This window comes from Cetorhinus maximus, chromosome 6 (genome assembly GCF_964194155.1).
Source record: "Cetorhinus maximus chromosome 6, sCetMax3.hap1.1, whole genome shotgun sequence".
Classification (NCBI taxonomy): domain Eukaryota; kingdom Metazoa; phylum Chordata; class Chondrichthyes; order Lamniformes; family Cetorhinidae; genus Cetorhinus; species Cetorhinus maximus.
The window spans coordinates 24,207,725-24,233,100 of record NC_135884.1 but is presented as its reverse complement, the minus strand read 5'-3'; the positions used below and the strand labels follow the sequence as shown (position 1 = coordinate 24,233,100).

Below are 25,376 nucleotides of genomic sequence, written 5' to 3'. Positions count from 1 at the left end.
CCAGAAAAGCATTGGAGGAGTTGAGTCTGTAGGTTGTCATGTTATTATAAAGACTTTTTTACTGCACAAGATACAAGACACCAATCACTCATAAGGGATTGAGTAAACATGTTGTGGGTTCATTTACTAAGACTAGGCACATGGGAACAGTTATACATAGATATAAAGCTTGAAGGCATCAGATCTGCGTGTGCTCTGCTCAAGGCAAAAGTGAAACTAAGGCTAGATCATGTTACACATTTCCCTTCTAGAGTTGACATGCTAATATCCCTTAAAGGCATATTACAACAAAGGTATCTGAAAGGCATGGGCAAAGCTTTCAGCAACAGATGGGACAGAGGCAGGTGTTGTCTAAATTCTAAATTGATCATTTAGTATTCAGATATGTCAAGAATTCCCATTAATGTTAATGGAGCTTACAGCAATTTTAAGTCACAGTGAGTGGGAAAGACTTCAAGAAAAATAAGCAGACCTTAAGCTGGTTATCCAGTTATTTAGTTAAAGCAGCAGTGGAAGTTCTCATTACCACATGTTTTTGTCACCAGAGCGTATCTTGTCCCAGTACACTGACTTACACTGAACTTGAATTTCCCTTAAAGGCAAATCAGTTAATTTTCTGCCATTCAGCTTGCATCATGGTGTAATTTAAGAACTGATCCCAACAAATTGCACTGACCTTTTTATATTTTATGGTTTAACTGACTATGTTTGGAGAAAGATGACATTGTATACATTTGATTATGGTGAATTTGATGCCATGACCTAGACTACTGCTGATCCACAGGCACTGGAAATTATAAGCCGATATAACCTTTTCCAGTTTCTCATTGTCAGAAACAATTAACATTTTGAGCCAAGGGATGAAGCAGAACAAAATGTATGAGTGTTAGAAAAATAGCTGGAGGTTCTGCCAGATCTACAACAGACATGAAGGCTACTGGAGGAGAGCCGTCTCGTCACATTTATTACAAGTGAAGAGTCTGTGCAATTGGACTGGACTAATTTAGACAAGCCCATCTCAAGAAGGTGCAGTGTCATTTTCAGAAACGTGCTAGCTGCAGACTAGATTTTTGGAATTGGCTGCCTTCTAATTTTTAAAGTAAGGTATCGCTCTCTGTAACTCCTGAAATGAATCCATTCCAATCAGCTGGTCTCTGCCTTATTGTTCAACCCTTTATCCTGTCTGTCACCAAGACCTCCTACTTTCACCTCTGCAAAATTGCCTGGCTTTGCCTCTGCCTTCCAATTCCATTGTGTTCAAATCTCTCTATGGCCTCAGCCCTTCCTACCTCTGTAACCTCCTCCAGCCCTACAACTCTCCGAGGTCTCTGTGCCCCACCGATTCTGTCCCCTTGAGCCCCACCGGTTCTGTCCCCTTGAGCATCCCCAATTTCCTTCACAAACTGCAGACAGAGGAACACAAGTCAGAGGACCACTGACCTGCAATATTATCTCTGTTTCATTCTTTACAGCTGGTGTCAAACCTGCTGAGTATTTGTAGAATTTTCTGTTTTTATTCCTAGTATCTTCTATGTGGCTTTGGTGTCAATTTTTTTTCTGATGATTCTCCTGTGAAGTGCCTTAGGGCAATTTACTACATTAAAAGCACTATATAAATGCAAGTTGTTGTTGCTACTAATTGTTCTGTTAATAAAAGCTGCTAAAAGATACTTCTTCAAACCTTTTATGAGTTCTCAAGAAAATCACGTAAAATTAGATATTTTTGCTATTATTTTGTGCCCTCATTTTATACTTATCAGGTCCTGTACATTTTTGCTTGAAAAAGTTGCATTTTCAGATTATTATAGGATTGCATCAGTAAGCCAAAGTAACATAAAGATGTACTTCACACAGCATGCACCTCATTGAGTTGGTGCCCCAATGTACACTGTAATGGAACAGTCAGAGGCAGGATTATTACTTGGTTTCCTGCACAGGCAGTTGTCATCTCAGCTCCTTGCTAGATTTCAGGTCCTTCCCAAGATTGAGAGAAGAATGAGAGTCCAGCTCACCTCCCAGCAGCTGGCTCTAGAGAAATATTGTTAGGCCTCGAGGAACAGGTCTCCAGCACAGTCTATGAGAAGGATTGTTTTTTTTTTAAAAAAGTGTAAATTGCATAAAATAAGGAAACATGGACTTCACAGCTACCTCATTTGTCTGTTCTTCTGGGCTGTCAGTGATGCAAAAATGTTGCCCAACTATCATTGCAAGTGAATATTTATCGTTATAGCCATTGGCTTCCATACTGTGCTTCAGGGTGAAAACTGCAAATCCAAAATCCTTAAAACTTCTAGGAAGTACCAATGCCTAATGAGCATTTTCATTTAATGTGCAACGGCTTTCATTTAAAACACAAAAACCTGGCCCAAAATCACCTATTACAGCTCTTTACATAAATATGACATTATTGACTGATTAGTAACCTACGGATTAGGAATGCAACTACCAAATCTGGCCCTCTTGCTTTTTAATCTAATTCCTGTGCTATGAAGCTGTCAAGAGAACAGCTTGTATATGAACTTATTTGTGGTGAGTCACTGGTAGTTACAAAACAATGGGAAATGTTATATTTTGTAGTAGCAGCTATAAAAATTGCCTCCATAATAAAAAGTTGAAAATTTTTATTTCACATGTTTTCTATGATCATGCAAAGAATATCAACCATCTACATTTTTTTCAATTTCCGTTTGTTTCCCGCAGAATTTTAAAAATTGTTTTCTTAACCACTCAACTGGAAGTCTTAAGTATTTATTCCTCGGAATTAATTTTATTTTATACATTTTGTTAAGTGCATATTGATGACCAACATCTCTAAATGTGTTGGTGATAGTGTCAGCTCTTCTGCACCTATGAGTGGAGTGCAGATGCTTCCCTTGGGGTGGGTTGCATTTGCTTACTGTGTGTACATCCATATATGTGAGATGGTGTACCTTGATGTTTTGCGTAACATCAGCAAACACCTGTTTCCAATGTTTATACCTATGCTTACCAAAATAGATTAAAAAGTTGTTTTAGAAAAAGCAATAGATAGACCGGGCTGCACTATTATTTGAGTACTGTAAATCCAATCCCTGAGTATTGCTGTAAAAAGAGACATGTCGGAGCTGCATGTAATAATTTCCTTACATGTCTTAATGGGCCCCATCCTGCGCTCAACTTCACCTTTGAAATGGAGCAGTCGAATGAACTCCCCTTCCTTGACATACTAGTTGAGAAATCTGCCAGGGGGTTCTGTACCACAGTCTACCGCAAGCCTACCTTCACTGGTCAATATACGTATTGGGATTCTTACAGTTCCACATGCTATAATATTGGTCTTATCGGCAACCTTGTAAATAGGGCCTAAGCCATTTGCTCACCATGCAAGCTTGATGCTGAAATAAGGCATATCAAAGGTATCCTGCGGGATAATGAATGCCCTGGTCAGATCATTTCATGCTGTATATCACACAATCTCATGAACAGGCCTAAGGCCATCATTTTTGGCCCTGAAAAGTGCCCAGTTTACCTCAGATTATCCTGGAAGGGCAAGGTATCTGAAAAATTTGAGCAACAGGTGAAGCTAGCTGTTGCACACAGCTACACTGCAGTAGCAACATGAGTGGTATTCGTCACTGACAGGATGCTGCCGTCAAGCCAAAAAGACGTTCTGCCTATCACACAAATGAGTAATGCGGTATATGAATTTCAGTGCCAGTGAGATGCTAAGTATGTAGGCTGTACATCCAAAAGACAGGCAGATTGTATCAAACAGCATGTCCCAGCCGCTGTTCGCAACGGGCAGTGTACAGACTGTATCCAACCAGCCTGTATTTGCAAAACTCAAAAGACAGTGTCCAACATTAGATATGATTCCACGATTGGACAACAGTTGCTAAATAATCCTCAGTATGCTAGGAATTACGCTGACAACCAATTTAAGATTGTCAGTTGGGCTTACAGTGTGGTGCATTTGTGTATACTGGGAGCTACATATATTAATACACAGGGCCCTGTTCTTTGCAGACAGAAAGAACATGTACACACATTGCGCCTGTTTCAGCTAAACAAAATAAGTGACAGTCATTCACTGACTCATTCCTTAGGGTAAACCCTGACCAATCAGTATCAAGCTGCCTGGCTTAAATTTCAAACAATGTTTGGCAGTTAACTGTCAGCCACCATCACTGGTGCATTCTCCATGGCAAAAACTCTACCAATAAGAGTGCACGTGCCAACCAATCAGCACTCTCTTCTCATACAGTATAAACTGTTGCTTTCCCCTTATATTGGTATGCTTGCGAAGTGTACTGTTGAGTGTAAGATGAAAAGTTTTGACATGTCTCTTTTTTCAGCAATACTTAAGTTCTGTGTACCAAATGACTAAATCCAAACCCATGTGCATTTCTGTTTTTCATGTCTGGTAGTAACTGCTCCATTTAAACATATGCCTGGTAGACATGTGGGGTTGCAGAGCCTATTTGCCACCACTGAGGCCAGGGTACAAAGAGTGCAAGGCCCAAATATCAGGTGTTACAGACAGGAGGGGGTTAATTTAAACCGCACCAATTTGTCCTCTCACCACCCGTTTATAAACAGAAAGATGTTTTGATTTGCTTCCCACTTTAAGCGATGGCATATTTCCCAACCCCTCTGTTTTGGGGTGATCTAATTTTTATTAATAACCCCACAGCAAACTCAAAATAGGATGAACTCAGAGAATTAGTTTATTTGCACATACACAAATGTGGGAGGGGTTTGCAACATTGCCCCCATTGCAGTCATACAGTAAAAGAGGGATAGAGAAAAGAAAGATTTATAGTGCAGAGACCACAGCGAAAAAAAATGGTGTTTCATTTGGGTTTGTAAGTCCAGCATCAAAGTCCAATAAGGTATTCCTTCACAGAGGCCAGCAGGTTGAAAACCAATGCTGTATAATTCAATTTCCAGTAGCGTTGACTTCATACGATGAGCTAGGCACACAGAGATGAATCAATCTGGTAGGCGATGGTAAGAAGTTCCAGTAGAAACAGTGTAGGTGGGGCCAGGAATTCAATCTGGGCAGAGCCTCTTTTCTGTGCTGCTGGTAGTTAGATGGTAAAATGGAAGATTGAGTTTGTAGTACAGCAAGGCAGTATAACTGGTTCCACCAGCTACATGTTACATCACATGACTCTCACCTCTCCACATTTGTCTTTGGCAAGGGATGTCTGTCTCTCATCTTGGTTTCTAAGATGGTTAAATGTTCCAACAATTAAGAATTGAAAGGAAAGTTGTGGGGTCCTGTGTCCTAGCAGACAAATAGACTCCAGCTGGCCAACCTGGGCTAGGAAATGGAGATGGCCTTTGTATAGTTCTCTTTGAATTTGGTCTGTGCAGCCCTCAGGGGTGTCGTTGGTATCTCTCCAGAGATAATGAGGTGCAAGTTTCCCTGATACTGCCAGAAAGCTCCTTTTGTTGGAGGGTTACAGACAGGCATAGATTCAGCCATTTTAAAAAGGTCTTCATCCAGTTTTAAAAATTTTATGAATAGCCATGAGGATATTGATATCTATTTTATAGAAAAATATACAGGGTGAGGTCTTAGTCCCCTCAAACAGGCCAGTAAATTGTATTCATCACATTACTTAATTTGTCCTTCCTTCCACCAGTGATTTAAAATTGGAAAAACAGGGTAATCCAGCTGACCAACACCAGTGTGAGATGACAACGTGGCGATATGCTTCCAAAGCTCTGTTAATATTCATCTGACAGCGTGCCCCTCTCAAAACATCTCACAGGACAATGTTTGAAGTGCACTCAATAGGCCCTATTACAACCATGTAAGTGAATGGGTTTTGAGTGAGTTAAAACTGAGTACTGTTTCCCCACAGTGGTGTGGCAGAGAATTGGAATGCAGCATGCGGAGGATTAGGGAAATGAATGCACATTGTATTGCGTTATGTTGCAGTAGGTCGCAGGTTCACCTTGCATCATTGGCACACCACCTTTGAAAGAAATTATCTATAAATTGTGGTAGCAGTTATTTATCAATCATCCTGTAGTAACCATGCCCTGATCATCAACCTTCCTGTAACAATGTCATCCCCAAACACCTGCAGACTCTAGCTGGAGGATCAATACCAGAAACATGCCATAACAAAGCCAATATCAAACCAAAACCTTCATGTAACACTGAAAGTCTTCAAACAAAGATTTCTCCCTGGCAGTGATCTGATCTTGCTGTTCAGATAATGGTTAGCACTATTCAAGCATTACTGTCTTTGTGTATGTTGCCTTCTGAGCACTATAGTTAATATTTGGCCTTGTAATTACTCCCTGGTAACCTCAATGATTTATACACCATGAGAAAAGTTGGTCAAACACTGCACTAGGTAGTCTACCTTCAGTGGATTAGATTGCCTCATTTGCTAATATGTAAATTTATATATATATATATATATATTGCATATAAGAGAACATTACACAATAATTGAATTAATTACATTTTAAGGATCAGCACTCAAGTATTTGTCTATCCTAACTCGCTAATCAATTTATCACCCAAGGGGGGCATGCTGCAGGCTTGGAAGATTAGTTACATATTGAAATGAAACAGTGCCACGTTTCCTGCAAATTGCAATGCAACATTTGAATCTGGTGTTAAATTTACCAAAGGGTTTTCCATTTTGATCACAATTTAATTAACAGTAGATAGAATCCATTAAATTACAAAGCAGAAAAGATCAAGAGAATTTAAGGGGAACAGACAAAGTATGTATAAAGATTTATTGCCATTGTCACAGTGTACTGGTGAGGTTTATTTGACTCCCAAGAAATTATGTTATCCTCCAGTTATAGTGGACTAGAGCAGCACTTGTTTAATTCTTTACATTGAGATATATAGTTGTATTGTTTCCAAGTTACAGATCCTTTAAAGTAGAACTGAGTAGATCAAAATTTGCAATGTCTCTGCATGATCTCAAAGTAGAAATTTATAGTTTAATTATGTAATTTTATACTTCATGCATAATATTAATATCAACTAAAATCAACCATTGCAGAATACAAATTTTAAATTGTCTTAATTTTGCTCAATATTACCACAATGCATAATCGTTTAATGCTAGTAGAAGACACAAGTTACATACCAAGAATGGAGGGTAATCTAGGGGCTATTAAAACTAAGGAAATTTAATCTGAAGAAGTGTTATATTCAACATGAAACATTAACTCTGTTTCTTTCTCCAGAGATGCTGACACACCTGCTGAGTGTTTCCAGCGCTTTCCGTTTTTATTAGTAAATGCTGATGTTCAGACAGACTTGGGTGTACTCATACAAGAAACACAAGAATTAAGCATATGTACAGCAAGCAAATGGCTTTTATTGCAATGGGTTTGGATTACAAGAATAACGAAGTCTTGCTACTGTTGTATAGACTTTGGTGAGACCGCATCTAGAATACTCTGTGCAATTTTGGTCTCCATATTTAAGGAAGGATATACTTGCTTGAGGTGGTACAGTGAAGGTTCACTAGATTGATCCCTGGGATGAGAGGGTTGTCCCATGATGAGAGGTTGAGAAAATTGGGTCCATATGTTCTGGAGTTTAGAGGAATGGTCTCATTGGAACATTCAAGATTCTGAAGGGGCTCGACAGGGTAGACACTGATAGGTTGTTTCCCCTGGCTGAAGAATTTAGAACAAGTGGGCAGTCTTGGCATAAGGGCCTGATCATTTAGGATTGAGATGAGGCGAAATTTCTTCACTCAAAGGATTGTGGATCTTTCGAATTCCCTATCTCAGAAGGATGTGGATGTGCCATCATTGAATATATTTAAGGCTGGGATAGACAGATTTTTGGTCTCTCAGGAAATCAAGGGCTATGGAGAGCGGGTGGGAAAGGAGTTGAAGCCCAAGATCAGCCTGATCATATTGAATGGTGGAGCAGGTTTGAGGGGTGTATGGTGTTCCCCTGCTCCTATTTCTTACGCTCTTGTGGCAGGAAAGTTGTTGAACAGGAGTGGGGAGAGTGAGGAAAGAAGCAGCCCACAGTATTGGTTTAGAGACAAGAGGTGCAGTCCTGCTCCCCTTGGCTCCACATTAGGATAAGTAAAACAAAAACAAAAACATTGGCTGCCCCCAGCAGTCCTTTAGGGATTGCTGGTTAAGTTGTTATAGACCCAGTTTTTGTTTAATTTGGTCTTGCGGCCTGAAACTGTTATTAGGCCCTTGACTGGCATCTCTTATCTCCCTTATGGAAGACATTGTAAAATTAGTGATGGTGATTGCTTTTAGAGAACCTCAGTTGCATTATATCAAGATGAAAGATGGCACACCAGCAAAATTTGTTTTGCACCCACCTGCTATTAAGCTGCCAACCATATCTGCTGATCCTGACACACCCATCTGCCAATGACAAAACACAACTACCTCAGAGTTCAGGTAAGCATAGAACTAGTTCCACTGCTGTGATATCTATTGTAAGGATACCTGTGGGGATCACCTGAATGATCAGTTTCAGTATTTGTTTGTAATGTGAGTGTTAAGCAGGTGATCGATGCATCAATTGGCATGGCCACTGAAAGGCACCAGTAGAATGGCACAGCTGCCCAATGTTGCATTTCCCAAAGTAGAGGCATTCTTCATGGTAACTGCAATCATTTGGGTAGTGGGTTCTGCTTCTCTGCTTCCAGTCCTTATTCCATCTCACCTCCACACTGTAAGTCACCTGATGCCACTTGCTCAAACTCACAAACTGCACCCTCTGGTATTAGTCTATCAATGTCAGTGTTGCAAGCATTAGGTGAAAGGAACTCAGAGTACTGTGAGAGCTGTCTTGCTCTGGGCCACTGATAGTGCCATCGGGCAATTTTTTTCATATTTAAGATGGGGTCTAGGAAGCTGAAGGCACGGTCACCAGTGGTGGAGCAATTATGATTGAGAATGCACGAAGAGACCAGAATTGGAGAAGCACAAATATCTCAGATGATTGTGCAGTTAGAGGAGATTACAGAGATAAGGAAGGACAAGGCCAAGGAGGGATTTGAAAACAAAGATGAGAATTTTAAAATCAAAACGTTGATTGACCAGGAGCCAATGTAGGTCAGCGAACACAGAGGCGATAGGGGAACGGGACTTGCTGTGAGTTAAAACATGTGCAGCAGAGTTTTGTTTTACCTCAAGTTTATGGAGGATAGAATGTGGGAGACCAGCCAGGATTGCAGGAAGTCAAGTCTAGAGGTAACGAAGGCATGGATGAATGTTTAAGCAACAGGAGAGCTGAGACAGCAGTGAAGTGGAGCAATGTTATATAGATGTAAATAGGCAGTGCTGAGGTCGGAAGCTCAACTCAGGATCAAATGTGACACTAAGGTTGCAAACAGACTGTTGCCAAGGGGAGAGATGGACTAGGTAGCTAGGAGCTTGGAGCAGGGTCTGAAACAATGGCTTCAGTCTTCCCAATGTTCAATTGCAGGAAATTTCTGCTCATTCAGTACTTGTTGTCAGAAAAGCAGCCTGATAATTTAGTAACAGTGGAGGTGTCAAGAGTGATTGTGGTGAGGTAGAGCTGGGTGTCATCAGCATACATGTGAAAACTAACGCCATATCTTTGAATGATGTCGCTAAGGGGCAGCAAGTAGATCAGAAATTTGAGATGGCCAAGTGCCACCCAGCTAGAGAAGCATTGAAAGTTGGTGTAGTCAATCGTGTCAAAGGCTGCAGACAGGTAAAGAAGAATGAGGAGGGAAAATTTACCTTTATCACAGTCACATAGGGTGTCATTTGTGACATTGATAAGACCCCATCTGAAGTATTGTATTCAGTTTTGAGCATCAAACCTCAAGGAAGAAATAAAAACAAAAAACTACTGCGGATGCTGGAAATCCAAAACAAAAACAGAATTACCTGGAAAAACTCAGCAGGTCTGGCAGCATCGGCGGAGAAGAAAAGAGTTGACATTTCGAGTCCTCATGACCCTTCAACAGAACTAAGTAAAAATAGGAGAGGGGGGCTGAATTTCCATTTCCGCCAACTCCAGCATGATGCCACCACCAAACACATCTTCCCTTCACCTCCCCCTGGCGGCATTCCGTAGGGATCATTCCCTCCGGGACACCCTGGTCCACTCCTCCATCACCCCCTACTCCTCAACCCCCACCTATGGCACCTCCCCATGGCCACGCAGAAGATGCGACACCTGCCCCTTCACTTCCTCTCTCTTCACTGTCCAAGGGCCGAAACACTCCTTTCAAGTGAAGCAGCATTTCACTTGCATTTCCCCTAACTTAGTCTACTGCATTCGTTGCTCCAAATGCAGTCTCCTCTACATTGGAGAGACCAAACGTAAACTGGACGACCGCTTTGCAGAACACCTGCGGTCTGTCCGCAAGAAAGACCCAAACCTCCCTGTCGCTTGCCATTTCAACACGCCACCCTGCTTTCTTGCCCCATCTCTGTCCTTGGCTTGCTGCATTGTTCTAGTGAAGCCCAACGCAAACTGGAGGAACAGCACCTCATCTTCCGACTAGGCACTTTACAGCCTTCCGGACTGAATATTGAATTCAACAACTTTAGATCTTGAACTGCCTCCTCCATCCCCACCCCCTTTCCATTTCTTCCCCCTCCCTTTTGTTTATTTCCAATAATTTATATAGATTTTTCTTTTCCCACCTATTTCCATTATTTTTAAATCTATACCTGTAATGCCCTGTCAGTCTTTCCACCCCACCCCCACTAAAGCTGTACCTTGAGTGTCCTGCCATCCATTCTTAATTAGCACATTCTCTTAGATAATATCACCACCTTCAACACCTCTTTGTTCCTTTATCTGTGACATCTTTTGATTATCTGCTCCTATCACTGCTTGCTTGTCCCTACAACCACCCCCCCCCCAAAACAACTTCTCTCTCCCCCTCCACCTTAAACCAGCTTATATTTCACCCCTCTCCTATTTTTACTTAGTTCTGTTGAAGGGTCATGAGGACTCGAAACGTCAACTCTTTTCTTCTTTGCCGATGCTGCCAGACCTGCTGAGTTTTTCCAGGTAATTCTGTTTTTGTTCTCAAGGAAGAAATGTTGATCTTGGAAGGGATGCAGCACAGATTCACCAGAAATATATCTAGGTTTAAAGGGTTAAATTAGAAGCATGGGATACATCATAGAGACTTGCCTTGTATCCATTGAGTTTAGAAGGATGAGGGTTAATCGAATCAAAGTATTTAAAATGTTTAAGGTATAGAGGAACTGTTTTCTCTGTACTGGTGAGGGGAATCAGAACAAGATGCCATAATCTTAAAGTTAGAGCTAGGTCATTTAGGAGTGAAATCAGAAAACTTCTTTTCACACAAACCTGAGTGGAAATTTGAAATTAATTCCTCAAAAGAATGTGGATGCTGGATGAACTGAAATTTCCAGGACTGTGATTGATGGTTGTTTGTTAGGTGTAGGTGTCAGGGGATATTAAACAAAGGCAGGTGAACGCAATTGAGGTACAAATCAACCATAACCCAAGTAAATGGCAGAACAAGATTGAAGGGCTGAATGACCTACTCTTCTCAGGATAGTGCCTGAAGACCAAAGTATATATATGCATAATTACAGAATTAGAAGAAGAATCTGATTTTCAAAGTTTGTTAGATTTTTGTTAAGGTACAAAAAATTCTTTAAAAGGGCATTGGAATGGCAGAAGTTGTGTTTTTTTTGCTAAATCTGGTTAATTGTAGTACATCACAATTGTCAATTTTTTTTCCCCGATGGTTACTGCATGCCTCAATTATGATTATCAGTCAACACCCTACCCTGAGAGTTGTTTCACAATGGTATCCATGTTTTGAATCTAGAGAGGATGAATAATGGAGAACGGTATGATAACTAGGCATCAAGTTAGAGCATGATGAAGGCACACCCATTCCAGTCGAACCTGCAAAGTCCTCCCCACTGACACTTGGGGACTGATGCCAAAGTTGTGAGAGCTGTCCCATAGTCAAGCGATAGCTTAACATAGTCATACAAAATCATACCCTTCAACGTTCCAGACACCTCCAACACTATCACTGAGTCTGTTCTGTCCTATCAACAGGACAGAGCTACCAGAATTGGCTGCACAGTGCGATATTGCTGATTGGAAATGGTCCTGGGAGTCCTCAACATTAATTCCGAACTCTGTGAAGTTCCATGGCATCAGGTCAACATTAGCAAGGGGTACTTAACAGACACCACCCTCCTGCAGTTTAAGAATCAGTAGTTCATGTTAAATGTTAAACGCCATGTTAAACGCCACTTGGAGGAAGCACTGAGAGTATAAGGGCACAGAATATACTCTGGGTGGAGGACCTGGCTAATTCCAGAAGGGCCCAACTGCCATTCTGGGCTTCCAGAAGGTGGTATGAGAATCAACATGGGATAGATTAAAAATTGACCTAACAGCTCAAAGCTGGGCATCCATGAAGTCAGTGGGCCTTCAGAAGCAGTGGAACTGTATTCCACCTCAATCTGTACCCTCATGGTCCAGCATATCCCTCACATCTCCCTCTCCATCAAGCCAGATGTCCAACCCATGTTCGATGAAGATGTAGAACAGCACATCAGGCATATTTGAAAATGAGGTGCCAATCTGGTGAAGGTACAACATAGAACAACATGCACACTACACAGCAGAAGCTATATGCTATTGAAAGAGTTAAGTGATCTCACAACCAATGGAACTGGTCAAGGCTCTGCAGGTTTGGCATATCTAGGTGGTGTACAATTAAGCAACTAATTGGAGGAGGAGGCCATGAACATCCTTATCGTCAATGTTAGCAGAGCTCAGCGTATGAGTGCAAAAGATAAAGTGAAAGTGTTCACAATCGCCTTCAATCATAAATAGATAATCTTTCTCAGCCTCCTGCTGAGAACCCCCCCATTACAGATCCCAGTCTTCAGCTAATACAATTCACATGATATGAAGAACCAGCTAATTGCACAGGACAACACACTGCTGTAGCACTGACTTATTCTGGCCTCTAACCAAGCTGTTCCAGTGCAGCTAGAACACGTATCCATCCAACATGTAACAAAGTACCCTGGTGTGTCCTGGCCACAAAAATTAGGACAAATCCACACTGGCTAATTGCCAATCAGCTTACTCTCAATCATCAGTAAAATGCTACTCTTTCGAGTTATCAACAGTCACAGATTGCAACTCTTTTCGAGTACAATCACAGTTCTTGGTTTCCGGGAGTGGGACATGAACCCACAACCCTCTGATTCAAAGGCGAGGGTGTTACGAACTGAGCCACAGCTGACACCTCATCAGTAAAATGATACTCTTTCGAGTTATCAACAGTCACAGATTGCAACTCTTTTCGAGTACAATCACAGTTCTTGGTTTCCGGGAGTGGGACATGAACCCACAACCCTCGGATTCAAAGGCGAGGGTGCTATGAACTGAGCCACAGCTGACACCTCATCAATAAAATGATGGAAGAAGTTGTCAACATTGCTATCAAGTGGCACTTGCTCACCAATTACTACTTCACCAATGCTGAACTTGGATTCTACCATCATCATTTGCACCTAGGCCTCATTAAAACCTTGGTATATAGACAAAAGAGCTGAATTCCAGAGGTTAGTTGAAAGTGACTGCCTTTGATATCAAGGCAGCATTTGGCCTGGTGTGCACCCAAGGAGCCCTGAAGTCAATGGAGATCAGGTGGAAAACCTTCCGGTGTCTGGAGTTATACCTGCCAGAAAAGAAAATGGCAACAATGTTTAGAGATCAATCATCTCAGCCACAGAACATCGCTATAATAATTCTTCAGGGCAGTGTCCTCAGCCTAGCTATGTTCAGCTGCCTCATCAATGACCTTCCCTTCATCACTGATATTCACTATTGATTGCACAGTGTTCATCTCCATTTCCAATTCCTCAGTTACTGAAGCAGTCCATGACCGCATGCAACAACATAAGAAGCAGGAGGAGACCATTCAACCCCTTAACCTTCTCTGCTATTCAATATAATCATGATTAATCTTCTACCTCAACTCCACTTTGCCGCCTGCTCCCCATATCCCTTGATTTCCTGAGAGATCAAAAATCTATTGAATTCAATTTTGAATAACTCAAAAATGGAACATCCACAATCCTCTGGGGCAGACAATTCTAAAGATTCACAACCCTCGCAGCGAAAAAAAATTATTTTCATCTCAGTCCTTATTGATTGACCCTGTCTCCTGAGGCTGTGCCCTGTTTTTGATATTCCCGAGCAAGGAGAAAAAGCCTCTTATCTTCCCTGTCAAGCCTTTTCAGAATCTTGTATGTTTCAATAAGATCACCTATCATTTTTCTAAACTCCAGAAAATGTAGGCCCACTTTACTCAGCCTCTTATCATAGGACAACCCTCTCATCCCAGGTACTAATCTAGTGAACCTTCACTGTACAGCCTCCAAGGCGAGTATATCCTTCTTTCAATATGAAGTCCACAGCTTGGATTTTCTGTGCCCGCCAGCGTCGGGCATGTTCGGTGGCGTGAGCGGGCAATATGGCGCGATGGGTTTCACGGCGGTGTTTGCGATCGTCTGCTCAGCCCGCCGATGGCGGGCCACGTTTCCCACTATTGGACGTCGGGAACATCATTGTTCAGCACATCATTGTAAGGCCAGCCCGCTGCACTCATTTCCCCCCCCACCCCCAACCACCCAGCTGGATCATCCGCCCACCTCGGAAGGAAAACACGCCGACATGTTTCGCAACAGCACATAAATGACGTGCACCTGGCGGGCTGCACTTCACTCGGGACTTCAAGGTTTGTTTGCCTACCTTGCTTCGGTCAGCACTCACAGTCATCAGCACCAGGCTTCACAGACAGCACCACATCGCTTTTAGGGGGGCTCACCGGTTGGTCTCCACCAGATCAACCATATGTGGGTGGCTTTTCAATGTCTTGCTTGGGGAAGGGGGCGAAGTGGCCTCAGGCAAAGGAAGAGGCTGCAGGGCGAGGGCTATACTGGGGATGGAGAGTATCCCAGCGTGTGTGGGGGCACATGTTAATCTGTGCAAGTGGCCTCGAGATGGTGAGGACTGAGGTGGCAGTCTCCAGAGGAGATGAGGCCAGATGGACATGTGAGGGTATGTGTGTGAGAATGGGTGGTGATGTCCCTTGAGCTGGCATTGAGTGAGATGCCAGTGAATGTGTGATTGGCTTGAGTGTGTGAGTTTAGAGTGATGAGATAGTTGCCTTACCCTGGCAGCACAGATGAGATCATTCACCCTCTATCTGCGTTGGATGACCAACCTCTTCCATGCAGAATTGGCACTGACCACTGCTGCCACCAACTGCAATGCTGGATTGGTGATGCCGCTGCCCGTCCTGTGGCCAGAGAGGGGGTAGGGGACATCAAGGCAGGCCTCCATGGCATCAAAATGTCATTCCAGTGACGCGTCATTCGACCTGGAGGCTGCAGTCTTTTTGCCTTTCCTGGACATCGTCCCTGCAGAAGTCGTGGGCTGGAATCACTGAGATGTGCGCATGCAGCTGGACTTTAAATATGGTGCTCGGCGTGATGAAGTGGCGAGGTGATGGCGGGCGGGCAAATGAGAGCCCGCCCACCATCGAAACACATGTTTCCTGAGAATGCATAAATAATGTGGCGGGTTTGGGATGATATGGCATGAAAACCTGCCGTGGCTGTCGGTGGGTAAAACGTCATTTTACCTGCCCGCTACCACACTTAGTGCAAATCTGGGATGATTCCACCCCACAACTGTGCATAGTACTCCAGGTGCAGTCTCACCAAAGTCCTGTATATTTGTAGCAAAACTTGCTTATTCTTATACTCCAATCTTCTTGCAATAAAAGCCAACATGCCATTTGCCTTCCTAATCGCTTGCTGTGCCTGCATACTAACGTTGTATTCCTTGCACAAGTACACCCGTGTCTCTGAACATCAATATTTAAAAGCTCCTCGCCTTTAAAAAAAATTCTGTTTCACTATTAGTGCTAATGAAAGGAAGAACCTCACATTTCCCCATATTACACATCACCTTACTGCCCACTCACTTAACTAGTCTATATCTCTTTGTGTCCTCCTCACAGCTTACATTCCCCACCTAACTTTGTATCATCAGCAAATTTACATACACTCCTCTTGGTCTTTTTGTCTAAGTCATTAATATAGATGGTAATTAGCGAGGCTCCAGCACTGATCCTTGTGGCACTCCACTAGTTACAGCCTGCTAATTTGAAAATGCCCCGTTTTTCCCTACTCTCTGCTTCCTCTACATTAATAAATCCTCCATTCGTGCTAGTATATTACCCCTTAACTCGATGAGCCCTTATCTGAGTATTAACCTTTTGTATGGCACCTTATCAAATGCCTTTCATAAATCCAAGTACACTACATTACCAGTTCCGCTTTGTCTACTCTACCAGTTACATCTTTGAATAACTTTGCCAAACATAGTTTCCCTTTCATAAAACTCTGTTGACTTTATATTAACATATGAATTATCAGCAGGTGTAGGTCATTCGGCCCCTTGAGCATGCTCTGATTGGCTGATCTGATTGTGGCCTCAATTCCACTTTCCTTCCTATGCCTGATACCTTTTGACTCCTTTGTCAATCAAAAGTCTGACTCAGCCTTAAAACTATTCAACAACCCTGCCTCCACCACTCTGTGGGGAAAGGAGTTCCACAGTCTCATGACCCTCCGAGAGAAAAAAATTCTCCTCCTCTCCATCTTAAATGGGAGACCCCTTATTTTTAAACTGTATCCCCTAGTTCTAGTCTCTCCCACAAGGGGAAACATTCTCTCAGCATCCACCCTGTCGAGTCCCCTCAGGACCTTTGATGTTTCAATAAGATTGCCTCTCATTCTTTTAAACTCCAATGGATACAGGCCCAACCTGCCCACTTTTCCTCATAGGATAACCCCTTCATTCCAGGGATAAGTCAAGTGAACTTTCTCTGAACTTCTTCTAATACAATTATGTCCTTTCTTAACACGGAATATTCAGTATTCTAGATGTGGTCTCACCAATACCTTATAGCAAAACAGATGTCATGACAACGTAAAAGGTAGTTCCTTCAATTGGTCCATGAGCTATGAACTAGTGTGTTTGTATATAGCCCCCTTTACTTTGTAAGTGATTCCATTTAAAAAAAAAATGCCCAGCAGACAAGCTTTAGCCTTAAACAAGATAAAGATTAGTTTATTACAAAACTGAAAATTACTTCAGAAAAAAAGTGATAAAGTTATTAACTAAAATACAGATACAAAGGTTAAAAGCAGAAAAGGATAAAAATATTTAAAGTTGAGGTTTCAAATCAGCCTCTGTGAGATATTGTAGGCCTGTTGCTTGAATTCCTTCTTTCCAAAGTGACGGTGCTTAAACTTGAGTTTCAGTTACGCAGCTGCAATGGCTTCTGTAGTTGAAGAGCTGGCGTTGCCTTTGCAGATGGACTCAAAATGCTAAACAGGACCTGGGAGTGAGTTAAGGCTCCCATTTTCACTTTTATGGTAATGCAGGTGGTGGCTCTTGATTGATATAGTACAGCAGTCCGATTGCTGTTTCTGGAAACCTTCCTCAGTCTCTCCCTGTTGAGAAGCAGTTTCTGTTTCCAGGTCAATTTATTATCACATTCCTTAGATAATATCACCAGCTTCAACACCTCTTTGTCCTTTTGTCTATGACATCTTTTGGTTCTCTCCACCTATCACTGGCCTTCTATCCAGCTCTACCTGTCCCACCCCCCCTTAAACAAGCTTATGTTTCACCCCTTTTCTATTTTTCCTTAGTTCTGTTGAAGAGTCATACAGATTTTGTGTTCCTCTCCGCAGATGCTGTCAGATCTGCTGAGTTTTTCCAGGTATTTTTGTTTTTGTTTTGGATTTCCAGCATCCGCAGTTTTTTGCTTTTATCTTTCTGTTTCTAGGTGCCTCACTCATGACATTCAAGATGGTTCTCCCTTTAGGCAGCTTCTAGCATGGAACCCAAACATGGCTGCTCCCAAACTGATGAATCATGCTTCCACCTTAGGTGTCGCCATTCAAACAGCCTTTCTCCCACCTGGGGTTCTTTTTTAGCTTTTTGTTAAGGTCCTTCTCAGTTAATTGTCTTTGTTCTGAAAGAAGACCAGCAAGTGGAAGGACCTCATTTACACTTGTGGAACACCCATTGAATTTCAAAATGTCTTTTGTGATCCTTCTTGAGATAAGCAGTCCGATAAGGTTTTGAACCAACACAGAAAGGTGCCAAGTTGTCTGCCCATGCATTTCTTTCCAGAACAAAAGCTTTTTTAAAGTTTTTTTTCAGCAAACATGTGCTTTTAAAAGAGTTGCTCTTAAAAATCTATAATACCATAAATACACGTTTGTGACAATCCCTACTTTTATATTACATTCCCTCTGCAATAAACGACAACATTTCATTTGCCTTCCTAATCACTTGCTCTACCTGCGTGCTAACTTTTTGTGATTCATGTACCAGGACACCAGATCCCTCTGTACTTGAGTTTTGCAATCTCTCTCCATTTCAATAAACAAAGGGAGATGGTGGTATAATGGTAATGGATAGACTAGCAATCCAGAGGCCCAGATTAATGCTCTGGGGACATGGCAGCTGGTGGAATTTGAATTCAGTTAATAAATCTGGAACACAAAGCTAGTCTCAGTAATGGTGACCATGAAACTATTATTAATTGTCATAAAGGCCTATCTGGTTCACTAATGCCCTTTAGGGGAGGAAATCTGCTGTCCTTACCTGGTCTGGCCTACATGTAACTCCAGACCCACAGCAATGAGGATGTCTCTTAACTGTCCTCAGAAATGTTCAGCTCAAGGGCAATTAGGGTGGGTAACAAATGCTGGCTTTGCCAGCAACACCCACGTCCCATGAAAGAAAACAATATTTTTTAATCTAGAAAAACTCAGCAGGTCTGGCAGCATCGGCGGAGAAGAAATCAGTTAACGTTTCGAGCCTTCATGGCCCTTCGGCAGAACTGAAGCATAGTTAGAAGAAGGGAGAAATAGGGTATTTCTCCCTTCTTCTAACTATGCTTCAGTTCTGCCGAAGGGCCATGAAGGCTCGAAACGTTAACTGATTTCTTCTCCGCCGATGCTGCCAGACCTGCTGAGTTTTTCCAGGTAATTCTGTTTTTGTTTTGGATTTCCAGCATCCGCAGTAGCTTTTAGCTTTTTGTTTTTATATTTTTTAATCTTCTTGCCAAAGTGGACAAATTCACATTTCCCCAAATCATGCTCCATCTGCCAATTTTTTGCCCACTCGCTTAACCTATCTCTATCCCTTTACAGACTCTTTATGTCCTCCTCACAACTTACTTTCCTACCTATATGATTTTCTAAGTATTAAGGCTTTCTTAATAATAGGCAATATGCAGGCTCGGCCTGATAAGTGGCAAGTAACACATGTACCTCAAAGGTGAAAGGTAGTGACCATCTCTAACAAGGAAGAGCCTAACCACCTCCCCATCTCATTCAATGGCATCACCAAAACTAAATCCCCACCTTCAACATTCTGAGGGTTACACCATTGACCAGATACTCAGCTTGACTAGCTACATAGATACTGTGTCTACTTGAGCAGGACAGAGTCAACCTCAATGCTGTGGGTCTGCAGTTACATGTAGGCCAGGCCAGGTAAGGATGGCAAATTTCCTCCCTTAAAGGGCATTAGTGAACCGGATAAGCCTGTATGACAATCGATAGTTTCATGGTCACCATTACTGAAAATAGCTTTATATTCCAGATTTATTAATTGAATTCAAATTCCACCCGCTGCCATGTAATTGATAAGTCAGTGTATATGGCTATTTTGTGTTTAGTGGCTCACCTCCTGCTTTCCCAAAGCCTGTCCAACACCTCCAGGCTACAAGTCAAGAGCATGATGGAATATTCTTCACTTGGGTTGGTACAGCTGTAACAATACTCAAGAAGCTCAACACTATCAAAGACAAAGCAGTCTGCTTAATTGACACCTCATCCATAAGCTTAAAATTTAACTTTCTCCAGCACTGGAGTATCTTGATTGCAGTGTGTATAATCTACAATTTGCACTTCAGCAAAACGCCAAGTGTTCTTTAGCAGGATGTCCCAAATCCAACCTCCACCATCTAGAAGCACAAGGGCAGCAGGTGAATGGAAACACCATTATCTCCAAATTCCCCTTCAAATCACACACTACCCAACTTGGATATGTACCACTGTTCCTTCATCATTGCTAGGTCAACATCCTGGAACTCCCTACTGAACTGCATTGTGGGAGTACCTTTACTAAATGGACTGCAGCAGATCAGGAAGAAGGCCCACCAACACATTCTCAAGGGCAGTCAGGGATGTGTGATCAATGTCAGCCTCACCAGCAGCACCCATATCCCAAGGATGAATGGAAAAAGATACATTTTACTTCACAAGTAAAGACTTCATGACTTAGAGTTTGCAAAGGATGATGATGTAGAAGCTTAATTTCAACTATTGTGCTACTTTATAAGGTCATACTGCAGCCTTCATGAATTTCCTAACAAAGCAATTCCACTCTGGAGCCTGGGAGAAGCAAAAGGGCATCCAAAGGCAACACATTCTCATATTTACTGCAACAGGTTAGTAACTAAATTACAAACTGAGGACTAAAAACAGACTGCGGATCGTTAACACACCTGATCACTCAAAAATGATCATTTAACTGATATTTATAATTCACCATCTTTTATTTTTCTTGTAAAGTGTTAGTTTAAGTTAATTTTACATTATTTTAGATTCAGATAAATCATTTTTTTAAATTGGCAACAATCTTGCAAACTCAGCACTTATCAGAACAACTTCTTCCATTGTGTAATTGATAAGTCAGTATTCTCAGTCAAAATGTATTAATTCCACTCTGTAATGCTGCAGTGAGCAGGAATGTGATATAAATTAATTTTACTATGATCTGCAACCATTTGAGAACCATAACATTTTTGCAGCTTATTCATGAATTGTAATCTTACACATAAAGTCCAGTGTTATTGTATAATGATGAGGTATTGACTACCCTCTGCTGTGAAAGAAATGAATACCAAATACTTTATTATGAATCCTAATAAATCAGGACCTCTGATGGCTTGTAAATTAACACTGCGAGGGCTCTGACATGTTTCGTGTTATGTTCTGCTGCAGTTGATGCCAGAATAACAGTAAACATAAATGTGCAGAATAAAGATATGAAATGAAAGGGTTGCGTGCAGATTAATACCTTCTGGAACATAGGCAACAATGAGAGTATATTGATTTTATAAGCAACTGGAAAAACAAAACAAAACAATGTCTGATAGTAAGATCTTTTAAAGTTCTCTATCTTGATTAAAATTGCTAGGGTAGATTCAAATTCCATCGGCATCTGTGTCTAAGAGGAAAATGGCCAGGTCCTTTAGTGTTTTATAGCCACAGTAATGCAGCCTTTTTAAAGCATAGAACAGGCATTTTGAAAATCAATATTCCAAAATATTATATGACCAAAAAAAACCTTTTGAATGGCAATTGTCTCAAAAAAATAGCTTTCCTGACAAAAGTCTCCACATACCATCTCCATCAATTTTATGATTGACTGACCAATTGTATTCCATTAATTGCTTGTTGTAAGAATACATACAATAACAGAGCTACAGAACAAGCTGTTCCTTTACTTGAGCACTCAGGTTGCCATGACACCCTTTTTCTGTCACAAATTGCATTTAAATAATAAGACTGAGGGCTTATCAGCTTCCCTCTAACATCAGTTCAATTATTTGGAAATGATGTCATGGAAGGATGGGTGTTACACAGCATCTGTGCAGGTGCAACTTGCTCATAATTCACAACAGGGCAAGAGGTGTCATGGCAACACAACTAACTCAAATACCATAAAATGGCACAGAGACCTCTGACCAGAGAGGTGAACAACAGCAAAGAGAGATTTCAAATAAATAGGAGGAGAGAAAACTGACTGTCATAGTGAAAAGAATGGTTTTACCACAGGTGCTTCAATCTCCTTTAATAAAAACATGACACTGTCGAGCAATCATGACCAGATAGTACACAACCAAAGGTTAATTGTGATGTATACTTAATTTCATAATTTCAGAAGATGTAAGCTAATGATAAATGCTGTTTTAAAATATTTTTGCTTTCAAAAGTAAACTGGTGTTTGTAGCTTTCTGGAATAACTGCAATGCCGTTTCAGGCCAGAGATCATTTATAAGAAATATATACATTTTTATGCATTGATCTTTCTTGATAAGACTCTTGTACAGTGAAGAAGGAAATCCTGGCTTTTGGGTGAAATGCCATTGCCAGCTATGAAGTGCTTATGTTATGTAGGAGCTTCTGTATTTTAATATAGTAGTTATCTAAGAGTATGCAACATGCTGACAAAAATTTTAAAAAAGATTATTTTTATATAATGTGCAGAGGAAACGCGGCTCAAGATCTGGAAAACACAAGCTAGTTGCTCTGCAGTGCAGTGTGGAAGGTTGAAAAGACTCTTGAGAGTTACAGCAGCACTTTGGGTATATCCCCTCCTCCCTCTTGAGTATTCCTCCATGGCAATTAACATCAAGAAGGAAAGCTGCAAGTACAAGCTGTTTGTTTCCGAGAACTCAATTAAACCACAATTTCCCCCCATCCCAGTGCTGTTTAAATAAAAGGAATAAATACATTTACTGCGAATCTGCCTTTATATATATTACATTGCCTTCAAATGTCCAAAAACAGACAGAGCATTTATTAGTCCTAGTGTTGGAATTTTAAACACACACGTGTATTTTTTAGAGTACCTAAATTGTGAAGCGATTTCTGCCAGAACATAATTTTGAGTGATTTTACGCTATTGCTTAGTAGGGAACAGTGATTGATTTTCTCGTAATAGCAAGAACAGTTCTGCTATGCTGTCTGAATGAGCAGACACAGGAGTACCTACCAGTCGGTGTGAGGTTCATCAATGACGAGGAGAATTTTGGCTTTCTTGGCAGCACCAGTGGATGTTTGCTCCACTAATCCGGCGGCAGCAGCAGCCGTGGTTTGCTTGACAGCATTTGAAATGGAGCTGAAGAAGCTGCTTCCGGTGGACTGGCTTGACTGCCTCCTTTCTGGGGTGGGGGAAACCGGAGGAGGGGGCTGAGGGGGATCTGGCCGCTGCAGGTCAGTCATGTATCCATTTGGCAAATTAGCAATAAAGCTGCTGTCAGAAAGCCTTCGGCGCAGAAAGTTCATCATTTGTGCTGAATCTGATGGTAGAACCTTGAAGACCAAACAGGAACAGCGAGAGAAAGGCTTGGTGCCAGGCAGTAAATAGAGGGGAGTTTCAGAAGCCCGGCAAATCTGCGTAATGAGCAAGCTCCTGTGCGATGTCTTTATATCTCTGTCTCTAAAGAGTGCTCAGCTGGAGAATCAGAACTGCACATATGCTGACGTCTCCCTGTCACCAGCTGCTGTGAGTCTGTAGTAACATTCGAAGGCTTGCTCTTTCTGCCGTGCTGTCCTCTGCCTTCCTTGACTGAAGCTCCGCTTAGACACGGCCACTGGCTGATTAGCAGTCAAATGCAAACTGCCTCTTCTGTCACAGTCCAGATTGCTCCAAGTGATATGCTCTTGAATGTTATAGGCGGCGTGGAGCTGTCACATGGTAGCCAGTGAATCCCCCATATAAATATTCAGATTAAAGGTGGGACACTGCCTACATTGCCAATTTGGCTTTTCACTTCCTGTATTTCTTTCTGACTTTTCAGTCCTGCCTTTTAGCTGCAGGGAAATAATGAATATTGAACATATATATTTTCCCTGCATTTCAAATGATCGCTAGACAAACAGATGTGCTACAATATGCTTTATTTATAGCTTTCCAATGACAGTAGCTAACAAATGCACCCAGCAGCAGCCTCTGAATGTGCAATGTCTTTGAATTTCATTCCTAAGGTTATATGTAGGCACAATAAAATTGCAATATTTTACCAGCAAGATAACATTCCTCAATATAATACAAAAACAGAATTACCTGGAAAAACTCAGCAGGTCTGGCAGCATCGGTGGAGAAGAAATCAGTTAACGTTTCGAGTCTTCATGACCCTTCGGCAGAAGACTCGAAACGTTAACTGATTTCTTCTCCACCGATGCTGCCAGACCTGCTGAGTTTTTCCAGGTAATTCTGTTTTTGTTTTGAATTTCCAGCATCCGCAGTAGCTTTTAGCTTTTTGTTTTTTCCTCAATATAATGTTTTCTCTGCAATGCCCATATGTTACAGTAATCAGTAGCTTGATGCATAATCAATTAAATATATGATCAAAGAGTTTTTTTGGCCTGTTCTTTAATAATTATCCTTTCATATATACTACTCAATCAATCAGTTACACTACAGGTCACCGTGTTGCAGACTTGTGAGTAATTTCCTAAGTAAATAGGAGACTAACAAGTAATTTGCTTTTGGAACTTCACATTTATTTTTGTCTCCATAGAAAATAGTGATTCAACACTGAAGGAAAGGGGGTAAATGGGAGAATATCGTGCAACGATATGTAGTACCCATGCTCCTATCGTCCTTCTATAATCAGATCTTCATATTGTAGATTTTTCGAAAACTGGTGATGTGATGAATTACTTGCTGTTTAACTCCTTGTGTGTGCGTTCCAACCTATAATTTCTGCCAAATTATTTTCTGCAAATGGCATACAATTAAACATCATGAGGTAGAAATGTAGAGAACCACAGAAGAGGTCTCAATTCCTGTATTTTTTTGAATGAAATAAAAGACTGCAACTCTGCCACAATTGTATTAGAGGCATAGAAATGCTGGGAGCCCTCACAGGTTGCAACAATTACTGTAAGTGAGAAAACACAGACCTTTTGTGTAAGAAAAACCTGCCCTTGAAAACATTGCTTATTCACAGCATCCAACATAGTTTTATAATATGGGGGCTTGACAATCTGGCGTGATGTCAATGTTGTGAGAGGTTTGTAAACCAAAGAGAGAAAAGATCATACCAACTTTTATTTCAATGGCGAATGTACAATATTTTGGTAAAGCCCGTTAAGTTAAAAGCAGAATTATGCAACTAATTTGAGATGTTTGCTAATGCCTTCCATTAAAATGACAATAGCTATCCAGAAATTTTTATGTCTGGTCTCTATCAGCGGTTATTACATTTCCAAGATGTGTTCAGCGACAGTTATCCAGAATTATGATGCTTGTTCGACAACCAAGAGGATATCCAATAAGCAACTCTTGGTGAAAACATTAAATATTTCTGCTGTAAAACATCCACTTCATCTTTCTGTGGCTTAATTCTCTGCTTCTAATTATTGTAAATGTTTTTATTGGGTATTACTATTGTTGCACTGAACAGAGGATTTTTAGATAGGAATTATATTTTTACAATAATCAATATAGATCACTTTTGCTCCTGAATTTG

General features: G+C 41.3%; 1 protein-coding gene across 1 annotated transcript in view; it reads right to left on the bottom strand.

The window, feature by feature from the left end:
• syn2b (synapsin IIb) overlaps positions 1–23,424 on the bottom strand; it is a 433,604-nt gene extending 410,180 nt beyond the window's left edge. Inside the window, exon 1 of the mRNA XM_078543448.1 lies at positions 22,892–23,424. Coding sequence (XP_078399574.1) covers positions 22,892–23,187 — 296 coding nt within the window. The 5' untranslated portion in view covers positions 23,188–23,424. The remainder of the gene's footprint in view (positions 1–22,891) is intronic.
• Positions 23,425–25,376: the final 1,952 nt, after the last annotated feature.